This window comes from Bicyclus anynana, chromosome 22, assembly GCF_947172395.1.
Source record: "Bicyclus anynana chromosome 22, ilBicAnyn1.1, whole genome shotgun sequence".
Lineage (NCBI taxonomy): Eukaryota > Metazoa > Arthropoda > Insecta > Lepidoptera > Nymphalidae > Bicyclus > Bicyclus anynana.
The window spans coordinates 4,518,840-4,544,991 of NC_069104.1; the positions used below are offsets into that span (position 1 = coordinate 4,518,840).

A 26,152-nucleotide genomic window follows, 5' to 3' on the forward strand; every position below is an offset into this window, starting at 1 on the left:
GCATTAATAGAGTTAGCATTCAAAGAAAACTTTTAATTCGTAAATATGTGAAAATATTAATTGTTTATTATACCACATATTGCACTTCAAATACACATAAAAATATTAAGTACCTATTACTTGAATATCGCAATTTCTGCATTAACTTTGTAATTTGTATACGCAAGTATTGCAATTATGTTGCAAATATTTTGCTAGAAATATTTCTGCTTAAAACTTAGTCAAGTGTTATGAAATGAGGTCACATAGTAAACAACTACATACTTAATATTTAATACTTTGTTAATTAAATTTATAATAATAGTGTAATTGTCTCGGTTATGGTCTGGTGGTCTTCGGCCGCGGCTAGTTGCCAAACATCGTCAAAAACTTGGATATAACATTCCAGTATAAAGATGTGTAGAAACCAGTGTGCCGTGAAGGTAGAAACCAATAATATAAAACTATTTCGATGAAAGACGCTACCTTATTACATCATACATGTTCACTTATCATCAAGTGAGATCGCTGACAAATGTCTAATTTATTGCCAGTCAAAAAAAATATTTTAATACTAGCTGACGCCGCGCGGTTACATCCGCGTGGTTCCTGTAGGAGTACGGGGATAATATATAGCCTATAGTCTTCCTCGATAAATGGGCTATCTAACACTGAAAGAATTTTTCAAATCGGACTAGTAGTTCCCGAGATCAAACAAACAAACTCTTCAGCTTTATATATTAGTATAGATTTATCATTTATGTGTATAATTTAAATCCATTTTTCGTATAGTACAAAGTTATAGCATACGAACAAAATTGTGGGCATTAAAAATCCCTGTAAATATTTTTTGCTCGATACCAATTCCCAGTCAATATAATCATAATTGCTTATCTTACCATTGTACACGAAAATGACAAAAACAAAAATGCAAAACAGCTGTACCATTTCATCATTCAAAAATGGTGAAAACAATGAAACAGATAAACAATAAACACAAAAACAAAACAATGCAAACCTAACACGTGTACCCAAGATGCGCAAAACAAGCGGTCACCTGATTACCAAATACCTTTTGTTTGTCACTAATACAACCCAAACCCAAAACAGATGGTGAACCGAACAAAAGTGACTTCTTTCCCACGTATTCCTTACATTTGGGTAATTAATAACGAAATAACCTAAACCAGTCCCAGATATGGTCTAAGGCCGGCGATCCACTATATATGTGCTATGCAGCAAAGCGAATGTTTATTCATGTTGATATTCACAGTTTATGTTATAATTCTTGTTCTATTAATTATTCATAATCAAAGTTTTATGTCTAAGCATAGATATTTGTTATCATTATTATAATTTTGATGATTAAACAGGTTTATACTCTATGACTATGAACATCATTGAGTCAAGGAGCCTTGTGAAACTTTTAACTTAACACGTATTAGTGTGCTTCCATCTTAAGCTTCATAGTCAATTAGATTAGGTTACCTTGTGTCTAAACATAAAAAAAAACATAAACAAAAAACAAGATCTCACGATATTCGGATCTAAGTTCCATTTAAAAAAAGAAAATCCTAATTTGTAATGGCGGCCAATTAAAACGTCGATGGCATTAGATTCAAAATTGGAACATTGAGAACGCCCGGATCGGAGTCGATCGAATTTCAAATTAAGATTTCATAAGGCGTAGTGCACACTGCACAAGCAAAGTTTCCTCTAAGTTACAAGCCCGTTTAAAGTATCATAATTAAGTATACGGTATCGCCGACGCGGGCACGTTTATAAAGGCTACCTCTACCCTTAGTACGAATATATTATCGTAAACTAAGTTGTTTGAGAATATCCAAACTCTATCAAGAACAACTCAAATATTGCTTTGACTATTAAAAATCATTAACATATTATTTTTACCATCTTACTTCATCTATCAAATCTAATCGTATTACATATAAGTGATCAAAATTCTCAACAGACAAGAATCTGTGTGAAAGTTTTTCTATGTTGCTGTTGTTTTTGTTTGTGAAATTTTTGTTGCTTTGTTTATTACTTCAAAAATCTCGATTTACCGTCATCGCTTGCGTATCCAATCTCGTACTAGAGCCACGTTGCACGTACGCTTACGTCGTTCGCTTTTTATGGGCCGCCCGAGAGTCACTGTCGTGGGAACCGCATATACTTAAGGCGCGTTCAGCTGACCGAAATGCGTTCTCCATACTCGATCAAATCAATACCGCGTGTAGTACAACCATATATACGTCGTGCAAACGAATCATAATGATTATTTTTGGGCAACCTCGCTCCTTATACAGCGGGAATCGTTAAGGGCGTCCTTTGTAGTAAATTGAGGATGATGAGGATTTCATAAAGGATGGAAAAAAATACAATAACAAAGAAACGCAGAAGTACCAAAATACATATATTTAGAAGTAAAGTTGCATTCACTTTTAAAAATAAACTATTTTTGTTGCTAAAATTTTTTTGGAAAAAATTTTTTTGGATTTGGATACAAGTAATGAACTACTGAAATATTATGTATTTATACTTAAATGTTTAGTAATAGTATAGATATTAAATCTTTGCGACAATTTAGTATTTGATTTTCACTTTTTTAAATTTACAGCTTATCGTAGTGAAAGCAATTACTTTCACAATAGTTGTCAATTCAAGGCTTAATAAATAAAGCAAGCCCTTAAGTCGACATCGCATTGTCAGTGTAGATAAAGTTCAAAATCAGCCAACCGCTTTCATCCTGCTTGGTATTCAGTAAAGCTCGATAACACGTCCGCCAGTGTAGTGGACGCATTAACCGCCTTACTTATTATAAATTCGTCAAAACTGGACATATCACATGTACTAAGTGTACGCTTGATAAGAGAACTGAGTCAATCTGGATGACTCGCCTGGTGTGTGTAATGCTTAAATCAGCAAGGAGGATATCCGTAAAATAATTAGAATTGCGTTTAGATCCCGGCAAGAAAGTTGAACTAAAATTATAGTCATTTGCGATCAATTCATAAGCAAAAGACTCACGCGTGTTTTGGTTGCCTAATTGAAAATGTCATATGCGATTGTAATGTCGTCACTTAACAGTTAACTTGTAAAAAATTAAAAAAAAAAAAAAGTCAACTTATAGGCCGCGTACCATATCAATATGGCTGATAACTCGGAGGAATCTGACATCCTATCCTCTGATCTATGACAGCCTTTACTATTTGTTTTTAATAGTTTCATATGGGCACTAAGTAACTCTTAATAAGAAACTATACTATAAAAATCAGTCATCGGACAGTTTAACTGCTTAAATCAAAAAAAATCCATAGAAGAACTAAATTACAAACATATCCAATTAAAACATTTATAGCTCGAAAGAGAATGTTCCAACATTGTATCCTCCGAGATAAATATTATGAACAAGGTCGAAAAACTTATCGCAGCAGCACAGGAATCTATGAAGATATGTCGAAAGCCTATTCCGTCTCAGTTTGAAGAGCATAGTTAATAAAAAAAAAAAAACTCGCATTTGTACCGTATACGAGGCGTGTGATGCTCGTTGGGAAACTGGATTTCTACCATTGATTTAAACCCACAATGATTATTGTTCGCATAGAGAGGCCTTTATCAGTTCCTATGCAAATAGCCCATTGTTGGGATCGGACTGATGTAGATTGTGTTTTCATTCATCTGGCTAATTGACAACGACATCTGTCAGAACTGAATCACTCCTTAAGAGATCGTGTAATGATCTTATGAGGGAATTAAAATGGTGACCCTTTGCTTCCGTCGCGCGCAGCTGCTGTTACGTTTGTATCTAATTACGTTCGGCCACGGGCCCCGATGCCCGTGTAATGCGAAAAGTTCATGTAGAATGGTGCGGGTGACCGTTCGTGTCACTCTTGAAAGTTCGCGTTTCACGATAATTGTACGTATTTTTAATGTAATACAGGCGAGTGTCACCGTACCCATGCTATCTGAAAAACACTATAGCATAATGAAAAAAATCATTAGCATTTTTTATTCACATGCGAAAACTTTACAACAATTTAGCATTAGTATTAATGCATGTTAACAAATCTGCGAATATATGATATTATCACACATTACAAACTTTACCTCTTTGTAATATGTATTAGTAAAGTTGGCAAAGACAAAACTTGTGAATAAGCTATCCGAGACTTAACAGATGGTGGTGAAACCGACCCTTTATTACCATAACCATCAGTACTTACCCCACAGAGGCAATTTCTTTGGGTACCGTCGATCGCTTTATTGATAGCGACTGACCCGTTTCTTTACGATTTTCCCTCAGTAAGTTGCGCTATCAATTCGTGTCAATCACATAGTTATCGACACATCGTAAGTGGGACACACAAAATTACAATGCCTGGGAATTCATAAGCTTAATAACAAACATGGCGGCTTGATGAATAATTTTTCAACAAAACATCGAAGGCTTTATTTGAAGACACTTATATTATGGGAGTAAAATCATACACAAATAGGGGTATGAATTTGGCTTGAAGTTTTATTTTAATTAATTAATTGACCTCCTGGGTTATTCGCTAAGTCAGTCACTTTCGAAGGAAAAAGTCATCAGAAATGTCAATCGTGATTATAAAAAAAACTTGTCATAAAATCTCTACAGTACTTATATCATACAAATATATTGTATCTTCTGGAAGACTCGAGCCGATAATCGAACCCTGACCATTTCAAATATAAGATCGTACTGAGACAGTCACCAGGTCGCTAAGATATTAAACATATCTCCATGTTATTTATGTTGTAAATAAAACAGGAAGCAGATAAAAATCAATAAACATGTGATAACTACTTGTAGTACTTATATAAAACGCCGATTTATTTACCGTCTACAGTATACCGCGGTCGGAATCTCAAAGGGTTCAAGAACATTCATTCCATAAACTGTTCAAACCGCGTTCTGTGAACGAACGAAGAACGGTTCACTAAACGAACCGGTTTGGATCGCGTCTTAGAGAGATTTTCATGAAGTCTAACCCCCGGTTACTAAAAACCTCGATCACAAAATTAACAAGCGATTAGTTAAATGCAATTTTTAAAACAATAACATTGGAATGTACTTCCATGTGTCAGTGTTTTATGCTGCAGCGCCAGTAGATAGGGGAAGCGGCTATTACCATCAAGTGATAAATGCGTGCTAAATTAACGATAAAAACTAGAACATTAAACGACGCAAGGTGTAAAAATCGTTGATTATAGAGTATCTCAGAAACTGGGGGTCTAGCAACATTTTCGCGTATTACCATGTCCAAAATATGTCATAAAACCCATTGATAAAGTTGACAGGCGCCTACAAACTGTTGACTTACTGTTATCACTGATAATCGATTTTCGACTGCCGTTTCGGCTCCTTGGGCAAACATCGACAAATGTCAATACCGCGCTATCTCGCTATCGGCTACTCGGTACGTACCCGTTAACAATTTTTTCCACCGCCCGATGGATGCCACGGAAACATTAAAAGTCCTCCATATTAGGCGCTAAGTACGCCAGGACCGGCTTATGTATTATATTTTTAGCTTGTATTAAACAATTCAGCCATCTGCCCCGTTCACCTGTCTATCATGGTTAATTTACACTCATCCGCCGTGCACAGATGCGCCGACAAGTTCGTCGTATTCGCGATCCAACTTAATACCAATAATTAAGTATGACCGACCAACCTTGTCATGCAAAACTTTCCTTTACACTTACAAAGCGTCTCCATGACTTAAATCTTACTTAAAATACTCCACATACCTACTTATTTCAGTTACCAATAATACGTTTTATTTTATGATTGTTTAAATATAATATAAACAGCATAAATCTGAGCTTAAATCCACACAGTATAAGATTTTCATCAAGATAATGCAATACTTATCAAACTATTAAACCCGAGGTTATTACAGATCGATGAAAACATGTCTAAAAAAAGTAGTTTTAAGTAAAGTTGAAAGTTGGCTCGTCTGTATTGTACAGACGCCGTAAAGTAAAGGAAATATTTGAAATGCTCGAACGGCGCGCCCATTCTAAAGGTCTCAGTTGGTCTCAGCTTAAGATGGTAGGATACAAGTATCTTGGGTTTATCTTATTGAGACAGCGACGAGCGTTCTCTTGCGTTGAACTTTCGAACAAAGAATTTGTCTATGAAATTGTATGTCCTTTGTTTGTTTATGGTTTCGTCAACAATACTCCTACCACTTCATTCTCTCCTAGTATTTTGTATTCATCTACAAGTTAACACTTGACCGCGATGTCACCTGATGTTAAGTGACGATGCACTGTATTAATATATCCAGCTAAATAAAGGCTTGTATCCCGCCAATCCGCATTGGAAAATTGGTGGGTCTTAGCTCCATATCCTCTGTCGTGAGGTCTTTCTCTGTAGTGAGCTGTTAAAATAAGTTAATGATAATTTTCCATTTAGTCCATTGTACTCGTTGTGCTTACCCTGGTTGAAATCCTTATGCACAAAGTCTACCCCTAAATTTGGTTCTAAATTTCGTCTTCGATCTCTCTTGCTGTTAAGTGTCCATGCTTCTAATACTAGCGTGCTAGGGAAAACATTGGTTTCTTACCACATACCATATAGTTTCTACAAAGAATCAAGCGACGTACATCGCTTGGCAGTAGTTTTTGCTGTCGTATAATTATAAAGAATCTTCAAGCGTGTCTTATTTATTATACGTGTACATTTATTTAATTATTATACTACATACCTAATTAACTAATATTATTAATAATTCATAATTAATAACACAGTTTTCTTATCTATTCCAGGGCACCTTCTCTCTGATAGTCGAAGCGTGGCATGATTCGAACGAAACGTCAAGATCAGATGGTAAGCATAAACGTTTTTGAAACTATGTATTATCCACATATATGAATCGCGGCAAACTTTCAAGAGTTAAAATAACTGTCACCCGCACCATGCTACCTGAAACGAACTGTAGCCGATCCTCTCGGTGAAGATAAAATATTGATCAATATAAAGCCAATAAAGAGAAATATTTTTATTTTCAATAGTATGTTCTCGCTAATTTCGGAAAATGCTGAAACAAACTTTCTTGCTGATTTTCACTTTCATGTCGAATGTCAAAGTCGATTGAGTGATTGAGAGTTCGATAATTTTCGATAAAGTTATGAGTAAGCGACAATTATGACGAAAAGTGTCAATAGGGGAAACGTACGAAAATTTGTAAAATTCATATCACGCGCGTCACGACTGGCTCACATACAGATTTCACTGTAATTCTGGGCGTTTATCGTGCGTTTAACGGACGGTATGTATATTTGAATGCTTATATTATCATATCGTGGAGGACAAAAATGTTCCCATGGTGTGTGTTATTGGTTTGCGAGGCACGCGGCGCCGGGCGTGACCTGGGTAGAGATGCGCGCCTGTGTTCTAGCGAACGCAGCCTTCTGTAGGACGAAAATTTTGTAGAAATTCTCTAATGTATTCTGATATATGACCGATAGCTTTGATATATTTGTCTGCCACATGCTTCATGTTCTCGGAGTTAGAAAATGTGTTATATCATCACCAAAAACTATAGCTAACTAAGGCTGTGGGTGACTTTGTTCTAGCCAACTTAATCCTCTGTAGGACGAAAATTTTGTAGAAATGCTCTAATGTATTAGCGATAGCTTTGATATAGTTGTCTACGACAAAAACCACAACCATCCAAATGCTTCACATTTTCGGATAAAAGGTCAATAAACCTTGTTGTCTTTGACTGTCTCATTCCATATAAAAAAGTCACCAAAAAGTAATTAACCCTTATATGTGCAGTCCTAAATACTGTGTCAGCCATTTATACTAGTAACAATTTTGTTTCAATTTTATAAATTACACTAAAGTGCACAAATTTATAAGGATTAATACACCTATCAAAGAGTTAACCCATCTTTCGATTAAACATTCACCTTGAATTGTTGTCATAGAAATCTTAGATGGAAAAAAACGAACCGTAAAAAAATGTAAATAAAATTATACATTCAAAAAATCTCGCGAAGACGAACGATTTTTTTATTAAAATCAAACGTAGCCGAGCCGTCTAGCGCAGATGTGAGAGTGGGTACCTGTTTGTATCGGGGTCGCGAGGTCGAGTCCCGCACGTGACAAATACTCCACTCAGACCATTCCCATGTTTATTACGGTATACATATTTCGTGCTTGTTCAGTATGTTTATAATAATAGTGCAAATGACGTCAGTGGCACAAATCGATACTGACAGATCATAAGCGTACATTTATTTAATTATACACCAATTTATCTAGACAATTTTCACATTTGATGATAGTTTGAATAAGCCTCTTTTAACACCCAATTTAGTAATTTATATTTAGTAGTGCAAATAACGTCTACTATAGTAAACTTTGCAAAGTGAAAAGCATATTAACATGACATTATAAATTATATTCGCTTATTTATAATTGAATTATTAAAAACGATATGTTTAGAAAAGTCCAATTTCATTTTAAAAGATAATCATAAATTAACATGCAACCATATCACGCAACGCAGAAATAAATTTTGATATCTATAATTTAAATTCTATAAAACAAACATAATATCTGGCAAGCCATCGGTTCCGCCATCGCGGAGTTTGAACGTTCAATAAAGATTCGACAGGTTTACGGCACACATGCGACATGGCGTGACCGAAAAAACGATTCCCAATGAAATGTAACCGCACAATATAAATACATCGGCGTAATCACTCGCTGCATGCATCCGTCCAACTCCACACAGACAAATACCCAAAAAATACGAAAACGGAAAGTGTAACGACGCAAATACATCCATAATTATGTATTCTGTGCCTAACAATAAAGGGCGAAACGGAACGTGTGTGATGGCAGTAAAACGTCACTAATTGACAGCATATTTAAATTAAAACGACCCTTTCGCTAACTGCAAAACCGTCATCACATACGTTCCCGATTTAAGCCGTTTTCACAAAGTAAAGTGGTCCTTCGAGCCGGATCTTCCACTCTCCGAGGCCACAAACTGCTTTAGATAATTTGATTGAATTGAATTTAGATTGAAAAGGACATAAAAACGTTAGAAAATGACTTGTTGGTAAATTCGGAATTCTTGATACATTGATAATTAATTTAGATATGAATGTAGGCACTGGAATTCTTTAGATTGCCTTTAGATGCTAGACCGGATTCATTATATTTTCAAAAAAAATAAAACATACAATAAACACCAAAACAGCAGACGCGAAAACTGACCAGCGCCGCCCATTCCTTAATTAGTTTTTCATCCCGCTGCACTCTGACCGACATAATTACTACTCCTGACCGACTAACAAAAACTGTAGGTGATTTACTTAAAAGAGATTCAAAGATAGGGCGGAGAGCAGGGCCGGTTTACCGAAAATCATTAGCGTCCGAAGTGGATAGCTTAAGAGGAGTATATTTTTAATGTGGCGCGGGAGCGAGGGGCGGCGCCGGCTCACTACCGAGAAATGTTACCAACAGAAATCTAATCAACCATAATAACAGGTTACATGCACGCCGTTTGTTCACTCACTATCGACCGATGGGCTAATGTTTAATTAAATCACATTCTATTTTTCTAATTCGAAACAGCTGCGTCTACTAACGTTTTCTAACGATTTCACGGAGAAGCCGTTTGAGAATCGCGAATAATGCACGTCTAAAGAAACCCATATATCATAGATAAGTACGCACAAAGCGGAGACGCATAAAGGGATTCTTCAGCTAAACAAATAGCCCCGCGACAATGGCTCTCTTCGTTTGCGATTCTGACGCAGTCGTTCCTTCGACGAAAGCTTTTGTGCGTCGCCCGAGGCGGCCACTCGCACCTGGTACGCTAACGGGCCGTTGTTTACACGGTGCTAAAAAACTTACCTCCGAGGAAGTGGATTTTTAGTTTACACTTCGTCTTTCGTCGTCGTACGGCTTGAGTGGGTAAAAAATCACGGAAGACGCCCCGGAAGGCTCGATTTATGATGTAACAGGCGTCGGGCAACTCGCTGACAGATGCAGAACATGTGCTCCCGGATAATAGGTGGAACAATCGTTCTGTTTATCGAGTCGCCACTCCGTTTACGATTATTGCGCTGTCTCGGTTTACACCTCCATATTGTGGAAACAAGAACAGGGGCGTGTGAAACGAGAGCGGTGATAACAGATTCGTAAACCAATTACGCGTCTGCTCCGGCGCGAGTCGCCGCGGGGCCGACTACCTAATGCCACAAACGAGGTCCAGTTATGATGCAGACGCTGTGAACGTGACACACTTAATCGTTTCCTCGTTTTCATTCAATTTCCATTTTGAATTTCACGTCCATCTTTCTCAAAGGGCACACTGTAGAAAACATCGAATGCAGTTGCGCAATCCCTCGCATTCATTAGAATCTCTGCGCGGAACGAAAATGCGTCTTTACACAAAAAACAATAGCAAATTAAAATCTCGGACCGCCGTACCGTGTCGATGTGCGAAACATCTTGAGCAACAACAGTTTTCGAGTGTTAGCTGTCAAATTGACCAAGAGTTTAAAATACACGTACAACTAACGAGAAATCGTCGGATTGTTTATCTAGTGCAAGCCGTGACGCCGAGCGAGCCACTCAAATTGAAATACACGTCGAGTATTAGAAGTGGACAGTTTTATAAACAAAAGGAGTGCGTTTGTGTACCCGGGCCATTGATGAGATGCCGGTTCCCACAGCGACGAACGGGCCGGTTAGACAGGTGTATATACGAGACATCAATATTCGCCAGTAGGACAAGAAGACAAAGACGTGGCCATTTCGTTTTCATGGATACAGCCTCAGGCTCAGTAATTACGCCATCGCCGAACCAGATCGAGTACGACTCGTCAATCCACAACCTATATAATGAACTAGAGCGCGCATCCGGTGGCCCTATTGATTGATCGATGATCAACGGAAGCCGGTTCGCGTGTTCCCATCCCCCGTCTTCCCCAAAATCGCATTTAAAATATTCCAAATCGATATCGTCCGCCTCCGATATCGAGGCTCGGCCAAATTATCTGTTATTTCGCTTTCTTTTGTTTGTATCGGTGGATTCGTTCTTTTATTTCTGTGACCTCTGCAACGTAATTGCAGGCTGCGAGACTCCGGCCCAGCACGTACGGTGTTGTTGCCCCGTTCTGCTTTTAATGTGTTATTTATTTGTGAATTGGAACTACATTAATAGACGAGATCGGATACACCTTCATTTAATATCGTTTCAACAATAATTTTGGGATGATGAGTGTAATTTGTGCTCCAGCAACGAATGTAGTGTATCAGATCTGTAGGCAAAAAGTGTAGAGCAATTTGCCTACAGATTACATCTTATGCATTAAGTTTTCAACGACTTTAGGCCATAAAGTTTTTGCGTTCAAAAATATTGCTTCATTTTTTACTTACGACGTAATATATTCGCGCGTTCAGTTTAAAAGTGTTATTGCAAGGATCGTATATTACTGTAGCAACCCTAGTGCACCTGAGTGCACGGTTGCCATAATTCTCCGCGCACATTCAAACTAAATTGCACGCCGCTGCAACTCCGTTCCCACACATCATTTTTCTAATTCTCTCCAAACTCTGCACTCCGCTTTAATAACGCTTCTTTGTTGCAAACGTATCCTATTACATCTAAAATTACCACATACAAGATTTACAACGCCGCATTAGGTATTATGTTACTTTTATTTTGTATCTAGATCACGATTACAATATGATGCACCAATAAAAAGCTTTGCGAGTTCACGCGCGAAAATCTCTCCGGTAACACGATTTACGCTTTCTATTCGAATCGATCGCGGATTGAATTTATTGATATTTATTATATTTTCGTTGGGCGAGCATCGAGTGTAGGTACGTGTTTTATCTTCAGAATTTATTGCACAGATACGATCGGTGTAGGCTTACGTTAAATCGAATAAACTATGAGTTATTCCGGATTCGTATCGCGATTATTCACCAGCCATTACGGATCATTGCACGTTGCGTAAGAATTCAATTCGAAAACAGAATTGCTCCTACGGAAGATGCATTCCGACTGATGCCTGAACCCGTCGACGTTTTAAAAAGAAAGGGACTACTAAATTATTCTATGGAGATAATATGTAAACAAAAGACCACAAAGAATCCGATCGAAGATAAACCCAGTCTCATTACTCGATATCCTTTATCGCTGACACCCCACACAATAACGAAGAACAATCGTCCGCTATCGAATGCCATACGCCACGAAATTAGTCGGGATCGATCGTTTTTATATACCTTTTAATTTTGTTTCGCGTCTGGTTTAATTTTATCTGCTGTCGGGATTACCGGCTTAGGAATGTACCGTCGAGCGGAGCAAAAGGACAAAAAAGCGGGCATACACGAAGAGAAATAAATAAAGGAACTGGTCGACGCTAAGGTTTCCCATCGCGCCACCGCCTTCGTCTCACAACCTTACATCGCTTTGATGAATGGATTGGCAGTTTATTTTTTTAATCAATGCAGGTAGCGTCCACGGTGGACTTTTTGCGTGCAGTTATGTAATCTGAAGTATCATTGCGCTCGCTTCTCCGAGCTTTATCTCTGTTGGGACTGCAGCTAGTTGGGAGTAACGAGACATACGTTGCAAGAATGTGGTTAAAACTCTTAATCAATCAAACGAGCGCCAACGAACCAAAACAGTGATTCACGCTGGGAACAATGAAATCTCACGTTCGAATGCGGGCGTCAAACGGCCCACAGTAACAGGTCAATTTGCTGCCATACCCTTTCCCACGCTGATAAACAAATTACATTTTCTTTATCGAATTAAGCCGTGTCGTTATCCTTAGAAGATTTCGATCTCTTTTTCGGACGATTAGCGTTAGCGAAGCTTGCCGCTTTTTGTTTAAACTTTAAAGTTGAAATTGGGTTGTGATCGTGATGTTGTTATTTCAGATACGCTCATTGCACGGATGACGAAGCAGAGTATAGCCGACGTCGGAGGCCCGTGGATCGAGGAGGACCAGCGGTGGGGTGGTGCGGGAGGGGTGCATCTGAAGCTTTCCTACCGAGTGACTTGTGCGGCGCATTACTACGGGCCAGGCTGTGAGGTGCTCTGTAGGCCGAGAGACGACGCCTTTGGTCACTACACCTGTTCTCCAACCGGCGAAATCGTTTGCAAGCCTGGATGGACCGCCCAATACTGCTCGAAACGTAAGCATTTCTTTTTATTCCATGACTAGTTAGTCCCTGACAGCAATATCACCTGATTAGTCCAAACAGTCCACCACTAATCTAAGATGGAAGCGGGCTTATTTAGAAGAGGTACAGGTTTATTCTAACCTGTGTGTCGAATCCAGGACATCTCTGTTGACTAGACTAGAGAGACTAAAGAGGTTGAAGCATCTCCTATTAATACATTATGTAATACGTGTTGACATAACGCCCCGTCAAATTAAAACAGCATTCCCCAATTCACTCTTCCTCATTAATGGGTTACGACAAATTCGGTCGAACATCCTCTCATAAACCTAATTTGAGCATGTGACCTTTCCCGCTGCGAGTGTGGTACTTTCTAGCCTGAATAATGGTGAGTCATCGAGGTCAAGGGAGGTTCCCAACCTCGCATAAACCATAGGAAATCTAAGCTATTGTACACTGACAAGGCACAATATTATGGAAATATCGATATTCGCTTATAATATTAACCGAAGTGAAGTTTTCTAGTTACTCGTACTATGGGAACGCTCTTGAAATTTCAAGATTTTGTTGTGAATCCAAAAGAATACGCTATAAAAATTTTATCAGAGTTACATCACTTCCTGTTTTTAAAGTCGTCTAAAATTCGTTCAGTTGTCGAAATTTGAGATCATAATTTTTATTAGTAATTGTTTTAATGGAAGTTTTCACATCTTGTTATAATTTAATTAATTCACCGTAGCTCGCTTTTATGATAATCGTCGGGTCGTTGCTTCAAATATTTAACTCTAGATGTGTATCTTCATCCATCATTAAAGTTTATTGCGGTGTGTAAACTAAATCACTAAAATTAATGTCCGTTCAGTTCTTTTAAAGCCCTGGCCGTTCGTTGCTGTGCAGTTCAACCATTTTATATGTACGTTTAATGAAACGATTTCTATTTTACAATCTTTATATTGCTACTGAATATTGAATACTTATTTCATTCCCATTTGTATAATTAAATCATATTTCTCATCATCATCATCATCATGTTATTCTCAGTATTTTGATTTTATTAGTTGCGTTTTTTAATTCACTTGTTGAATATTTACCTTCATCTTTAAATCATATTTCTCATCATCAATGTCGTCAGTTTTCCTCGGTTTTTTTTAATTCAGCTTGTGATTTTTATGTTCATTTGTTCTCATTGAAATTATGTTTCTTATAATAAAATAAATATCTTTAACCACAACTTAATTGCCTCGGTAACAACAATTTCCTTTAATAAAAACAAGAGAGTTATCTTATGACCTAGATAAAGCAAAATGAATCGTTAAATCGAAACTTGAATACTTACAAGGGCATTACTTCACGGTACTTTTAATATCAATTTACATAATAACAATTCAAGAAATTATGTAGTCATGCTACATTGTATTCATTTCAATAAAATTCTTAGTCTTTAATTTAGGTGCCTTTATTTTATTCATTTATGAATTTGTTTAAGTTATTTTATTCATGTTTCAGTCAGTTTTTAGATGTTTAATTTCATCATTATGTCTTAAATCCAATTCAAAGTCACATAGGCTTCTATATGGTTTTGAATCAAGTCCTAGGTCCACTGGATCTTCTAGATTTAAATATTTATCTGTAATAGCAATAGGAGTTATTATTTGGTCGACTGTCACATAGTTATCATGGACCGTGAGACTTTTGTCTGTCCGTGTGGTCCCGAATGCCGCCGGATCCGTAAACAAAAGCATAGTAGAGACCGCCTCTGCCTTCTTATTAGCGACATTCATTAATACCCCTTACATTTTATTACCACTATCCAAATGTTTGAATAGAAATATCCCAATTTCATAATACAACACTTAAGTGTTTATGTAAAACCTTTAATAAACAGTTTCTTTTGTTTAGTTTTTTTTTCATTAGGATTTCTTTTTACTGGTTGGTTCAGTGGTTAGTCTAAGTGGAATACGAATCACGAGGTACTGAGTTCGAGTCAAAAAAAATTCATTAAAAATTCTGTCTTATAAAGTTGGTTTTACACCCTCGTGCCTTAGTTAGGGAATCCCGAGCATTATCATGAACATCTGATGGTCGTTTGAAACATTATCACCATTGGAGCGTGATGGGTCTTAGCTCTAGAACCCCTCCTATGCATGGATTTGTAGTGAAACATCAAAATAGGTTAAATGATGGTGCTGTTTTAGTTTTAATATCAAAGTCAAAATTAATTTATTTCAATTAGGCTTAGTTTACAAGCACTTTCGAAACCTCGGGTTAGGTATTATTAGATAATGATGATAATAATTAGTCTAAAACTTGAAATAATGTTACCACAACAAACTCAACCAGGTTTTTTTTTTAGTTTATCACCATTTAACAATAGGTATATAAGTAGCCAGTCATGTAGTACATTTAATTTCCAAGCTTTTTTAATGTTTATACTATAATCAATAAACACTATAATACGACTTTTCTATAAGCTTGTGTTTAAATTGTATAACATTACAACAAGTTGTTTGTTATAGTACACACACAATATGACATAGTAGACACACACAATTATTTTGTACACACATTATATTGTTATAGTGTCTACACACGTCTTTCACGCTCAGCGGTGAAAGCCGCGTCATTACGGAGATTAGTATGAGTGATTAGATCGCACCCACTTTTACCAGATCCGCGGAGCATTTGCAATTTTAATGTATCGGCGAACGGATGGCCGGCAAACAAAAAACGTCGCAACGTCATTATAACGTATGTTAAACATATCGGGTTCTCGTGTAGACAGAGAAATGGATAGACGAATAGATCGCATTCCCTCAAAAAGTAAAAAATTGTGTGCGGACTCTTTCTTTGTAAAGAAAAGAATGAAATGATGTGTGCCGTTTTATCGAACACAACCGACAAATCAAACAATTTTGACAATTTATCAATTAATTTTTATGATTTTAATAATAAAAAAAATGTAGTGTAACACAAAAGTAGATGCTCAACTTGTTGCGAATTATAAATAACAAGTTAGCTTAAAATATATTACTGAAAAAAAATACATTATAGTGTGCTGTGATGTCACAATCACGTCAAAATCGAATACGCTTAATTTTTAAATTTTAATAAAATTTCTTTCAACGCTAATAAGTTGTCTATTTATTTCTCTATCTATGGTTGTCGTATTGTAAAACAAAGCGGTGCGTCTCGAGATGCATTGTGGCGGGCGGATGTCGCGTCGCAATCTCTGCAGCCCCACCTGCCTTCGCGTTCCCACACTCCGGCGCCGCAAAAAAACACGCCGGAAAGAGACGGAAACCGCCGCGCTCGTAGCGCGCTGTCCCTTTCACACGCCAGGGCTGCTCTCTACAGCTATGCGATCCTAGTACCACGCGACGGGATAACCACGAAATCACAATGTTCTGGGTTTTAAGTAAACTGTTGCGGTCGACAAATATGCCGATGATTTTCGAGCGGGAAATGGCTAGAGAGATAAACTAAAATATACTTTCACCGTAATTCCGCTTGAGGAAGCCCAAACCATGTTCCCGGGAAACGATTATTGAAATATAAAAGCGAGAGACGCGGCCGTAATGAAATGAAAACAACGCTATACACAGCGCACACATACACAGCGAACCGGGTCAAAAACACCTTTAAACGAGAACCGAAGTCCACACCAGTCGAAACAAACTTCGTACTTGACCGTGTCAAGACTCGCCTCACATCTGCCCAACGGTATCCCGCCTTCTGGGAAAGCGTAACTATCCCGAAAACTTATTCGCATGTCCCGACCGTATTATCCGCGCCGTCTCCTCTTCCTCCTAATGATAGGGTAAACATCGCGCGAGGAGCCCTTTACGGCCGCTTAATTTCGCTTAATCGTTAGCGAGAGTGAAGTTCTCACGAATATTACCTTCTGTGCGATGCGAATCCCACGCGCACCTAATTTCCGCTTAGAATAGAAACAGATGTCGGAACTGTTAAATATTTGCTCGGTCCCTAACACGTGCATCGTCCTCGAGGAAGGACGCTTTTTGTTGTCTGACCTTAAAGAAATACGAAAAAAAGAAAAATCATTTATTTCAAAAATTGTACCAGATTTAACACTATTGTAGTGCTTGATACAGACTACTTAAGCAAGTCAAAACCCAATAGTAGTCTAAGCATTGTCATATTTGGCACAACCTTGAAAAAGGATCCAGCTCAGCATAGTGCTGTACGAAAATAGACATACAGCGCCGATTTTCAGCTGATTACCTTTAAATAAAGAACTCTTAGCGTTGTCTTCGGAAACAGCGCAGTTTTACGTCCCTCGGCATTAGAAATCGATACTCGTCGATAATAATTAATAGCTCGGGGAACAGTAAACTTTCCGCCCGCGCTCACTTACCCCGATATTAGTTTGAAGTGTAATTTTTTACGACTCCCGTTTTACCTACCGTTCAAGGGTTATGATAAGGCAACTCGAGCCACGAGTGGATCTTCCTCGGCACTCGAGTGAACTCTTTGATCCGCCGAATCATGGCGCCCGGCATTCTTTTCCACTCTTTATATGCATATAAACTTTTATTTAACAGTAAAAAGGCCATGAGAATATGAAGTGATTGTTCCGAACAACAAATTTCACCTGCGAAAGTACCCCACTCCGCGAAAGCGGATTATATTTTCAATTTATCTACGATCTCCGTATCATCGTTGTGGTGAATAATACGATATAATTCCATCAATTTGGCGGAGTGATTCGTAAGCGGCTTTGCGAGCGCTCCCACTAAGTTTGGGGCTTTGTTGGAGTTTAAAGCTATATTACGTCTGGAGCGGCGAGCGAACTGATCTCCTTTATGGCGTTCGGTTCGGAAATCCAGAGATATAGCTTCGCCGTTTCCTCGTTCGATTTAGAACCCGAGAGCGAGCGTGTTGCTATTGAATAGCTAATGTGAACAAAATGGCGTCTTAGTATTTTTCTAGCGAGTTAGGGGACTAGTAACGGTCGAGTGACGGTTAAACTCCCCGCGCTATCTGCCCCCTCGTATTCGCTCCGATAACTTGCCCAAGCGCACCCGACCGACACGGCGCCGCGCCGCGTGGAACGTTTCAAAACACCATTTTTTACAAAGCGCACCGTGCCATTACTTCTTCACCTTTCGTCGTAATCGCCTTTGTCTGTACTCGAGGCGCAATGCACGCGCACATTCATACGTGCACCGCTGCATAGCGTTTGCGCAGTACCGCCAGAACAGGGTAAGGTTCGCCGAGTGCGACGCGTAAATCACGCGGCCAACGATGCGCGCACATTACGCTCGCAATGCATCACGTCCGTGTAAAATATGAATCTTTACAATCCAATATAAATATCGTGCCATTGCGAAACCGGCGGCGATACGCGCTGGAATGAATCCGCGTCCTGGAAACGCGTCGGCATGCAAATAAAAGAACAATTAATTTAAGAAATAGTCTGTGTAGGATCTCGCCACGGTCGAAGATAAATGATCGGTGCGCGTGACCTCGCCCCCGACGCGGGACGCTAACGAACCTCTCTCTTTGTTGCCGTGTCCTTTGCGAAGCTCCGTGGATTCCGCTGCCTTTGCGCGAACTGCGAATTGCGTATACTGAGGAACTATCGACCGTTCGCCGTTCGCCCTAGTATCACCGCTGGCGCCCATTGTGTAGCTGCGCTTTGTCGAGACGCGCTAACGAACCTATTTCTTTTGTTGCAGCGAGATGCCTGCCCGGCTGCGACGCGGAGCACGGCCACTGCCTCAAGCCCGACGAGTGCATGTGAGTATCACTTCGCACCTTTGTGCTAATCGCTCGCCCTCGGCGCTCCGACGATTCAGCGCTCGTCATCGCGTACAGTCGAGTGACCGTCCTTTGTCTGTCGCAGATGCCACTCCGGCTGGGTGGGCGAGCTGTGCGACAAGTGCGAGCGGCACCCCGGCTGCGTGCACGGCACCTGCTCCAAGCCCTGGGACTGCATCTGCGAGGAGGGCTGGGGCGGCCTGTTCTGCAACCAGGACCTCAACTACTGCACCAACCACAAGCCGTGCCGCAACGGCGGCGTGTGCCACAACACCGGCCAGGGCAGCTACACGTGCGTGTGCCCGCCCGACTACACCGGGCCCGACTGCGAGAAGTCGCTGCACTCGTGCGCCGTGCGCCCGTGCCGCAACGGCGGCGCCTGCGTGCCGGACGAGGGCGGCGAGCTGGCCTGCGCCTGCCCGCCGGGCTACGACGGCGCGCAGTGCGAGACGCGCCGCCTCACGTGCGCCGACCGGCCGTGCCGCAACGGCGGCGCGTGCGAGCCGCGCGGCACGGGCTACGCGTGCCGCTGCGCGCCCGGCTTCGCGGGGCCCGACTGCGAACTGGAGGCCGACCCGTGCGCCGCCGCGCCGTGCCGCCACGGCACGTGCACGCGCGCCGGCGACGGCTTCCAGTGCGCGTGCCGGCCCGGCTACCGCGGCAACCGCTGCGAGATCGACATCGACGACTGCGCCGGCGTGGTGTGCGAGCACGGCGGCACGTGCGTGGACCTGGTGGACGGCCAGCGCTGTCAGTGCGCGCCCGGCTTCCTCGGGCCGCGCTGCGCCACGCGCGTCGACCTGTGCCTGGCCAAGCCGTGCGCCAACGGCGGCGAGTGCCTGGTGCTGGACAACGACTACGAGTGCCGCTGCCGGCCGGGCTTCGCGGGCAAGGACTGCAGCGTGGACGTGGACGAGTGCGCGTCGGCGCCGTGCCGCAACGGGGGCACGTGCCGCGACCGCGTGGACGGCTACCACTGCGCCTGCGCGCCGGGCTGGGGCGGCAAGGCGTGCGCCGTGTCGCTGGCGGAGTTCGCGGCCAAGCCGGCCGGCGGGCACCTGCGGCGGGTGGGCGACGAGGCGCCCGAGGAGAGCCTGAGCGGGCGGCACGTGGCGCTGATCGCGGCGCTGTCGGCGGCCGTGCCGGCGGCGGCGCTGGCGGCGGCGGCGGGCGTGGCGTGCGTGCGGCGGCGGCGCAAGCGCGCGGCGCACGCGGCGGACGCGGAGGCGCGCGCGCAGAACGCGGCGAACGCGGGCGGCGGCGGGCGCGTCATTCGCAACACGTGGGGCAAGTGCGAGGCGCCCGCGCCCGAGTGCCAGAACGCGCACAACGCGGCGGCCGAGGAGTGCAAGCGCAAGACGCTCAACACGGAGAGCGCCGCGCGCCTGCTGGCCGCGCTCGACCCGCGCCTGTCGCGGCTGTCGGCCGACTCCGCCTACTGCGCCAACAGGTGGGTGCCTCCACATCTACACAACGGCAATCGTCTCTGAACTGTCGCAGTCCAAACACCTCGTGTTCAGAGACGATCATTTGTTTGATGATTTCAAAATCATAAAATTGCTCCTCGTAAAAGTCATTTAGAATTCAGTATAATTTTAATCAATGAAATCCTCAATGTACATTAAACCATACTTATGATTCAAATTAATTTATTTTTCAAAAATATTTCAAACGAATAATTACCACCACAGTAAAATTAACTTTTCTCCCAAAACAATCATCACTAAAACTTTCAAACATACTCTAAGTCTAACCTATAATTTTTTTGTTGCAGCGACACGTCGCTAGTGAAGCGCGCGCTGGAGGGCGGGGGGGTGTACGTGCTCGACGACCATTGCCTGCCGCCGACGTTCGCGACGCAAGTGTAGTGCTAACAGACGCGACAATGGACATTAACTTATTATTTATTCACAACGGACGCTCGTGCGATTCTGGCTGTGCGCCGCGTGTACATATAGCGTAAAGTGTAAAGTGACCCTGTATAGACGGCTAGATTAAGTATTCGGATATTTATTTGAGCGCGATCCGTACGCCCTGTACATAATAATGGCCGATCGGATCGCTTTTCCACCCTTTATCGGCAAGCGTCGCCCGAACTGCATAGTGTATGCAACGAACCCCATTCTATAACATTAAAATCTTAATTATTCACATGCAAAACGAACCGTTAAGATTTCAATGTCATAGATATAGGGGAAATAAACCTGCATATATTCTGTTTCATAGATTCGAAATTTGAATAAAACATTCGGATTCGAAATTTGAAATGGGTACGCCTTTCACTGATGTGAGCTGAACACTCGTAAAATGGACTCTAGTGTTGTGAGTTAGGGTTGTGTTCGGTGCCGGGTGAGGACCGCGCTTGCTGTGGGGTAGTGGACCGCGGTCCACTGTCTGCGATCTCTGTAGGTAACGGTGAAGCGGCGCGCGCGGTCTCGGTCCGCCGCGCGGTCCGCGACATGGACCCGATACTGGACACCACTATTGCTATCACTGACTCTTTTACCATAGACAATTTTTTACTTCTCTATTTTTTTATGTTTCTATTTTTAAATGTATTATTTAATTTCTTTTCTTTTATATTTTAATATTCTTTTTTTAAATATGCTGAATTACAATTTTGTGATAAGCAGTAATTGGTCGTCAGTATCGGTTTATGATGTTCACACTCCGCTGTCCCTCTTTTAGACTCGCACCAGTATGAAAACCAAAACGTGCGTTAAATAAGATTTTTTAGACTAATTGAAAAAAAAAATAACGCAAATTTAGAGCGTTTATCTGTTTTTTTTTACATTGATTAATTATTTTGTGATTGACTAATTGTTGTCATTGTTCCTATGATTATGATTGTTAATTTAACACTTTGTAAAAAATCTTGTTCCGGTTTTTTTGAAAATCGTCATAGATTTTTTTGCACTCACGCCTTTATAACTATTGTTATATGTATGAAATTTATGGAAAAAAAACACGTTCCTCGATCCGAGCGCCATCTTTGCCCCCTTCACATTTGTGTGGAGGGGATGAAAATCGCTTTCGAATCTCACAATAAATTAACAACGCACGTAAATTAGACCATAGGATAAAAATAATTTGTGTACTTATAAGAAACAAATGTCGAAACCTAAGTCATTGTGTATAAAAAAAACCTATTAAGTTTTAGCTTTGTAAGTATATTCTCCATTACTTTGGTAAGAGTACTGTGACAATACAGTGGTGTCATCAGGCAACATAGGACTCGATATTATTGCAGTTTGTTTTAATTTATTTATTTGTATGCGTCCAGGGCCCTGATTCTTTGTCAGTGATCGCTCGGAAACACTATTTGTGATGTCAATGAAGACATGTGTGACGTCACAAATTTTGCGATTCATTCATTCATACAGAATCAACGGCCCATTGCACGGATTTGTTGCGTTTTGCCGACGAGCGGCCATGACACTTCGCATATTCTGACTTGCGGACGAATGTGCGACGCGCCGTCGTCGACTCGTCGTGTGAAGCGACTTTATGGTAAATTACCGTTTATGCAGACATGTAGATATTAACTTTATAAGTGGTAGGGTGTTACCTCTTATGTTGCCTTTTGCGCTCTATAGATTAATGAGGGTTAAACGACAAAATTGTAAAATTTATATTAAAAACTATGAATAGACTGATGATCAATAATAATGTTCTTGTATTTAATTTTTGTAAGATGACAAAATGTAAGATTAAATTATGTGAAATAAGGAAGAAACATTGCCAGCAACAACAATCATATAGTACTTAAATTGATCACAGTTGCTTGTTTGCCCACTTTCATTTTTCTTTTTGAGAACATTTTGTATATTTTTTTTAATTATATTAAAATATGCGGTAATAAAATAATTCGTTCCGAAACCAATAAAATGACAGTATTTTTAATTTATTTATATATAAATGATGAAAACAATTATCGTGAATTACTTTTTAATTTTATTGAAAAATCATTGTTTAATTATTATTTTTTGAACTCTGTTTACACTTGACTGAAGCGAAATTTTGTCTTCTTGGTATGTATCGTGGACACATTTTAACTAGATCATGAATATGCATTTATATTTAGGTGTGAGTATACTGAAACGTGAGAAATAAAAAACATTCAAATCATTCCATTTCTCGTAAGTGACTATCATAAACTTAAAAAAAATGATTTTTTTATCTTTTTATTTTTCTATGTTTATTTTGCATGCGAAACAAGTGATTTTTTAATTATAATATTAAATTATATTCTATTTTTTTGATTGGACAATATTTTTATTATATTGTCTCTTTTATCTTGTGATTTTAGTATATTCACATTTTTTCGGATTCAAAAGAAAAATGAAAGAAAAATCCTAATAAGTAGATGGGAAATGTAAAGATTTATTCCATAGATCCTATCAGAGCATAAAAGTCATTGTAAAATGTGCTGCGGTGATATTATTTGCCAGCGTGCAGTGTGTATGCGACGAATGTGTATTATTATGAGCAGCGATGCAAGGAGAAATAAAATGTTAATAAACAATTGTTTACAAAAGATTAAAAATGAATTTCATTTTCATCCCGCTAAGACACCATATACCTACTAGCGCCGTAAATACCTGGTTCCAGGTGCAGTTAAGGCAAATTAGGCACATCCCTAGGGGTGAAGTCCTTGAGGAAAAGATAATAATTGATTATTTTCAGCAGTCACTGTAAAATATTTTGCAGTGACTGCTTGGACCCACCACTTCGCTCCAATCTGGATTTATTTAACTTACCTAGACTTTATTCAGACACTAAGTAACGGTGAAGGCAAACACCGGCATACCAGAGAATTTTCTTAATTCCAACCAGCGTGGTGGACTATTGGCCTAACGCCCTCACATTCTGAAAGGAGACTCGAGCTCAGCAGTGAGCCGAATATGGGTTGATGATGAATTTTTAAGGGTAGGTTTGCGGCTTGCGCGTGGCCAAAATCGGAACTAATCAAGTGCCGCCATCTTGTAGACCGAGCAACATCCCAACAGATCCCAACAGGCAGCCCGACATACTAGACATCGTGCTGCACCACAGGATTGACCACCCGCTCAGTGTCGACGTCATATATAACGCCGACATGGAACACCAACCAATTATGGTCACGCTCAATCTCCAGCGCGACTGCACGATACCGAGACCCCCCAGGACCTCAACAGACTGGGAGAGATATGCAGACGCGCTGTCGAAGCTAGAGCTCACAGGCCCTTTCACGACCCCGCTAGAGGTCGACCGAGTTACGGAAACCCTGACGGAGGCCATCAAAACCGCCAAGGACGAAGCCACGTCGACCCTCCGCTACCCCGGCCGTCGAGACCTGCTGCCGAGCTCGCTTCGGCGCATGTTCGAAGACAAACGCGCCCTACGAAAACTGTGGGCGCGAACTCGCTGCCCGAGAGTGAAGCGCAACCTCAACCACCTTGCGGAGAAGATAGTGATAGCTTTGGAGAACCACGCCGCCGATGACTGGGACAAACAAATCGACGCGGCGTCGGAGTCCGAAACTTCACTGCACCATCTCTGCAAGACGCTTACCAAAACGACCTCACCCGTCTACCCGCTGCTCGACAGTGAGGGAAGACGAAGATACTCCGCCAAAGATAGATCGGAAATTCTGGCGGAGTATATGGAACACCAGTTCAATCCGAACCCACCGGCCACAGATCCTACAACAACCGAGCACATTGCAGCGATCGAACACCAAATTAAAGAGTTCCTCACAACCCAACCTCTACCGCTTCGGGGCGACTATTTCATCTCCCCGTCTGAACTGAGGAAAGCCGTCTCCCAACTACCCAAAAGGAAGGCGGCGGGTTATGATGGAATTCCGATCGCCGCAATCCAACAGCTGCCAAGAAGAGGCCTTGTAGCTCTCACGAGACTCTTCAACGGAGTACCTACTTCGCACCGGGCACTTTCCCGAAATATGGAAACGAGGAAAGGTTGTCACCATCCCGAAACCAGGAAAGGACCGTCGTCTCCCAGGAAGCTACCGTCCGATCACACTACTGCCACACATCGCCAAGCTGTTCGAGCGTCTACTGCTGCGAAGGCTGTCTCCCCACATTCAACTGCGAAATGAGCAGTTCGGCTTTCGCAGCAACCATTCTACGACGCTCCAGCTGGCTCGAGGACTTCACTTCATCGCCAGTGAGAAAAACAAAGGGCACTGCACCGTCGGAGTCTTCCTCGACATAGAGAAAGCCTTCGACCGTGTATGGCATGCCGGCCGACCACCGGACATGACACCGTCCTTGCGCAGGATAGCGACGACATCGCAGTCCGCGCAGGGACCCCCATTGAACCCGGCGCTGCCCCGACGCAGGATAGCGAGGAATCGCAGTCCGCGCGGGGCCAACGGGTCCAAAGCCCAATCCCCTAGGCTGAAAAGCCTCAACCCCGGAAGGGGTTGAGGCTTTTCAGCCTAGGGGAACCCTCCCGGGGTTCACCCATCCAGTACTTGGATGGGTGAACCCCGGGAGGGGTTGGAAGAAACCACCGGGGGAGAAAGTTCCCCCGCGACATGCCCGGGCAAGGAGGCATTGCCTCGAGGCCCGTACCCCCGCCCCGTGTACCACGGGTCGGAGAAGACCCGACGTCTTGTAGACTGACTAGCAGACGACGCGCGGTTTGTTCCTGTAGGGATACAGTGATAGAATATGGCATAGGTATCATTGTATTTCGTATATTAATTGATAGTGTAACTTCCCAACATAGAAAGAATTTATCAAATCTGTTTAGTAGTTTCAGAGCCTATTCAATGCAAACAATCAAATCTTTCCTCTTTTTAATATTAGTAGGTAATAGACGACTAGCTGACTCCTCACGGTTTCACCCACGTAGTTTGGGTTCCCGTGGGCTATCACAAATAACGAGACTTTCTTTATCACCGTATTTGGTATATTTAGGGAACTGTAATAGCAAAAGAATTTTTAAAATCGGTTTAGTTTAGTAGGATACAGAGATTACCCTACAGTCGATCTGAATTAGAAACGATTTTCAACCATCTGTTTAATTTAATGGATGAAGTCTTTTATATTTTTAGTACGTTAAATATCGAGAACAGGTTGCTAGTTAAAGTTTAAAAGTATTTGGCCCTAGGGAACAAAGTACAAGAAAAATTCTCATTTGAAAATATTTTATTTCGCATAGAGAAGAAATTGTAAAGAA

The 26,152-nt window shown here is 41.4% G+C and overlaps 1 protein-coding gene across 1 annotated transcript in view; it reads left to right on the top strand.

The window, feature by feature from the left end:
• The window catches only part of LOC112046850 (neurogenic locus protein delta), a 48,084-nt gene extending 24,574 nt beyond the window's left edge, over window positions 1-23,510 (top strand). The window contains exons 3-7 of the mRNA XM_052888366.1: window positions 6,781-6,841; window positions 12,938-13,195; window positions 18,883-18,943; window positions 19,050-20,414; window positions 20,739-23,510. Of these exons, the coding sequence (XP_052744326.1) occupies window positions 6,781-6,841; window positions 12,938-13,195; window positions 18,883-18,943; window positions 19,050-20,414; window positions 20,739-20,832 (1,839 nt within the window). The 3' untranslated portion in view covers window positions 20,833-23,510. The remainder of the gene's footprint in view (window positions 1-6,780; window positions 6,842-12,937; window positions 13,196-18,882; window positions 18,944-19,049; window positions 20,415-20,738) is intronic.
• The last annotated feature ends 2,642 nt before the right edge of the window (window positions 23,511-26,152 follow it).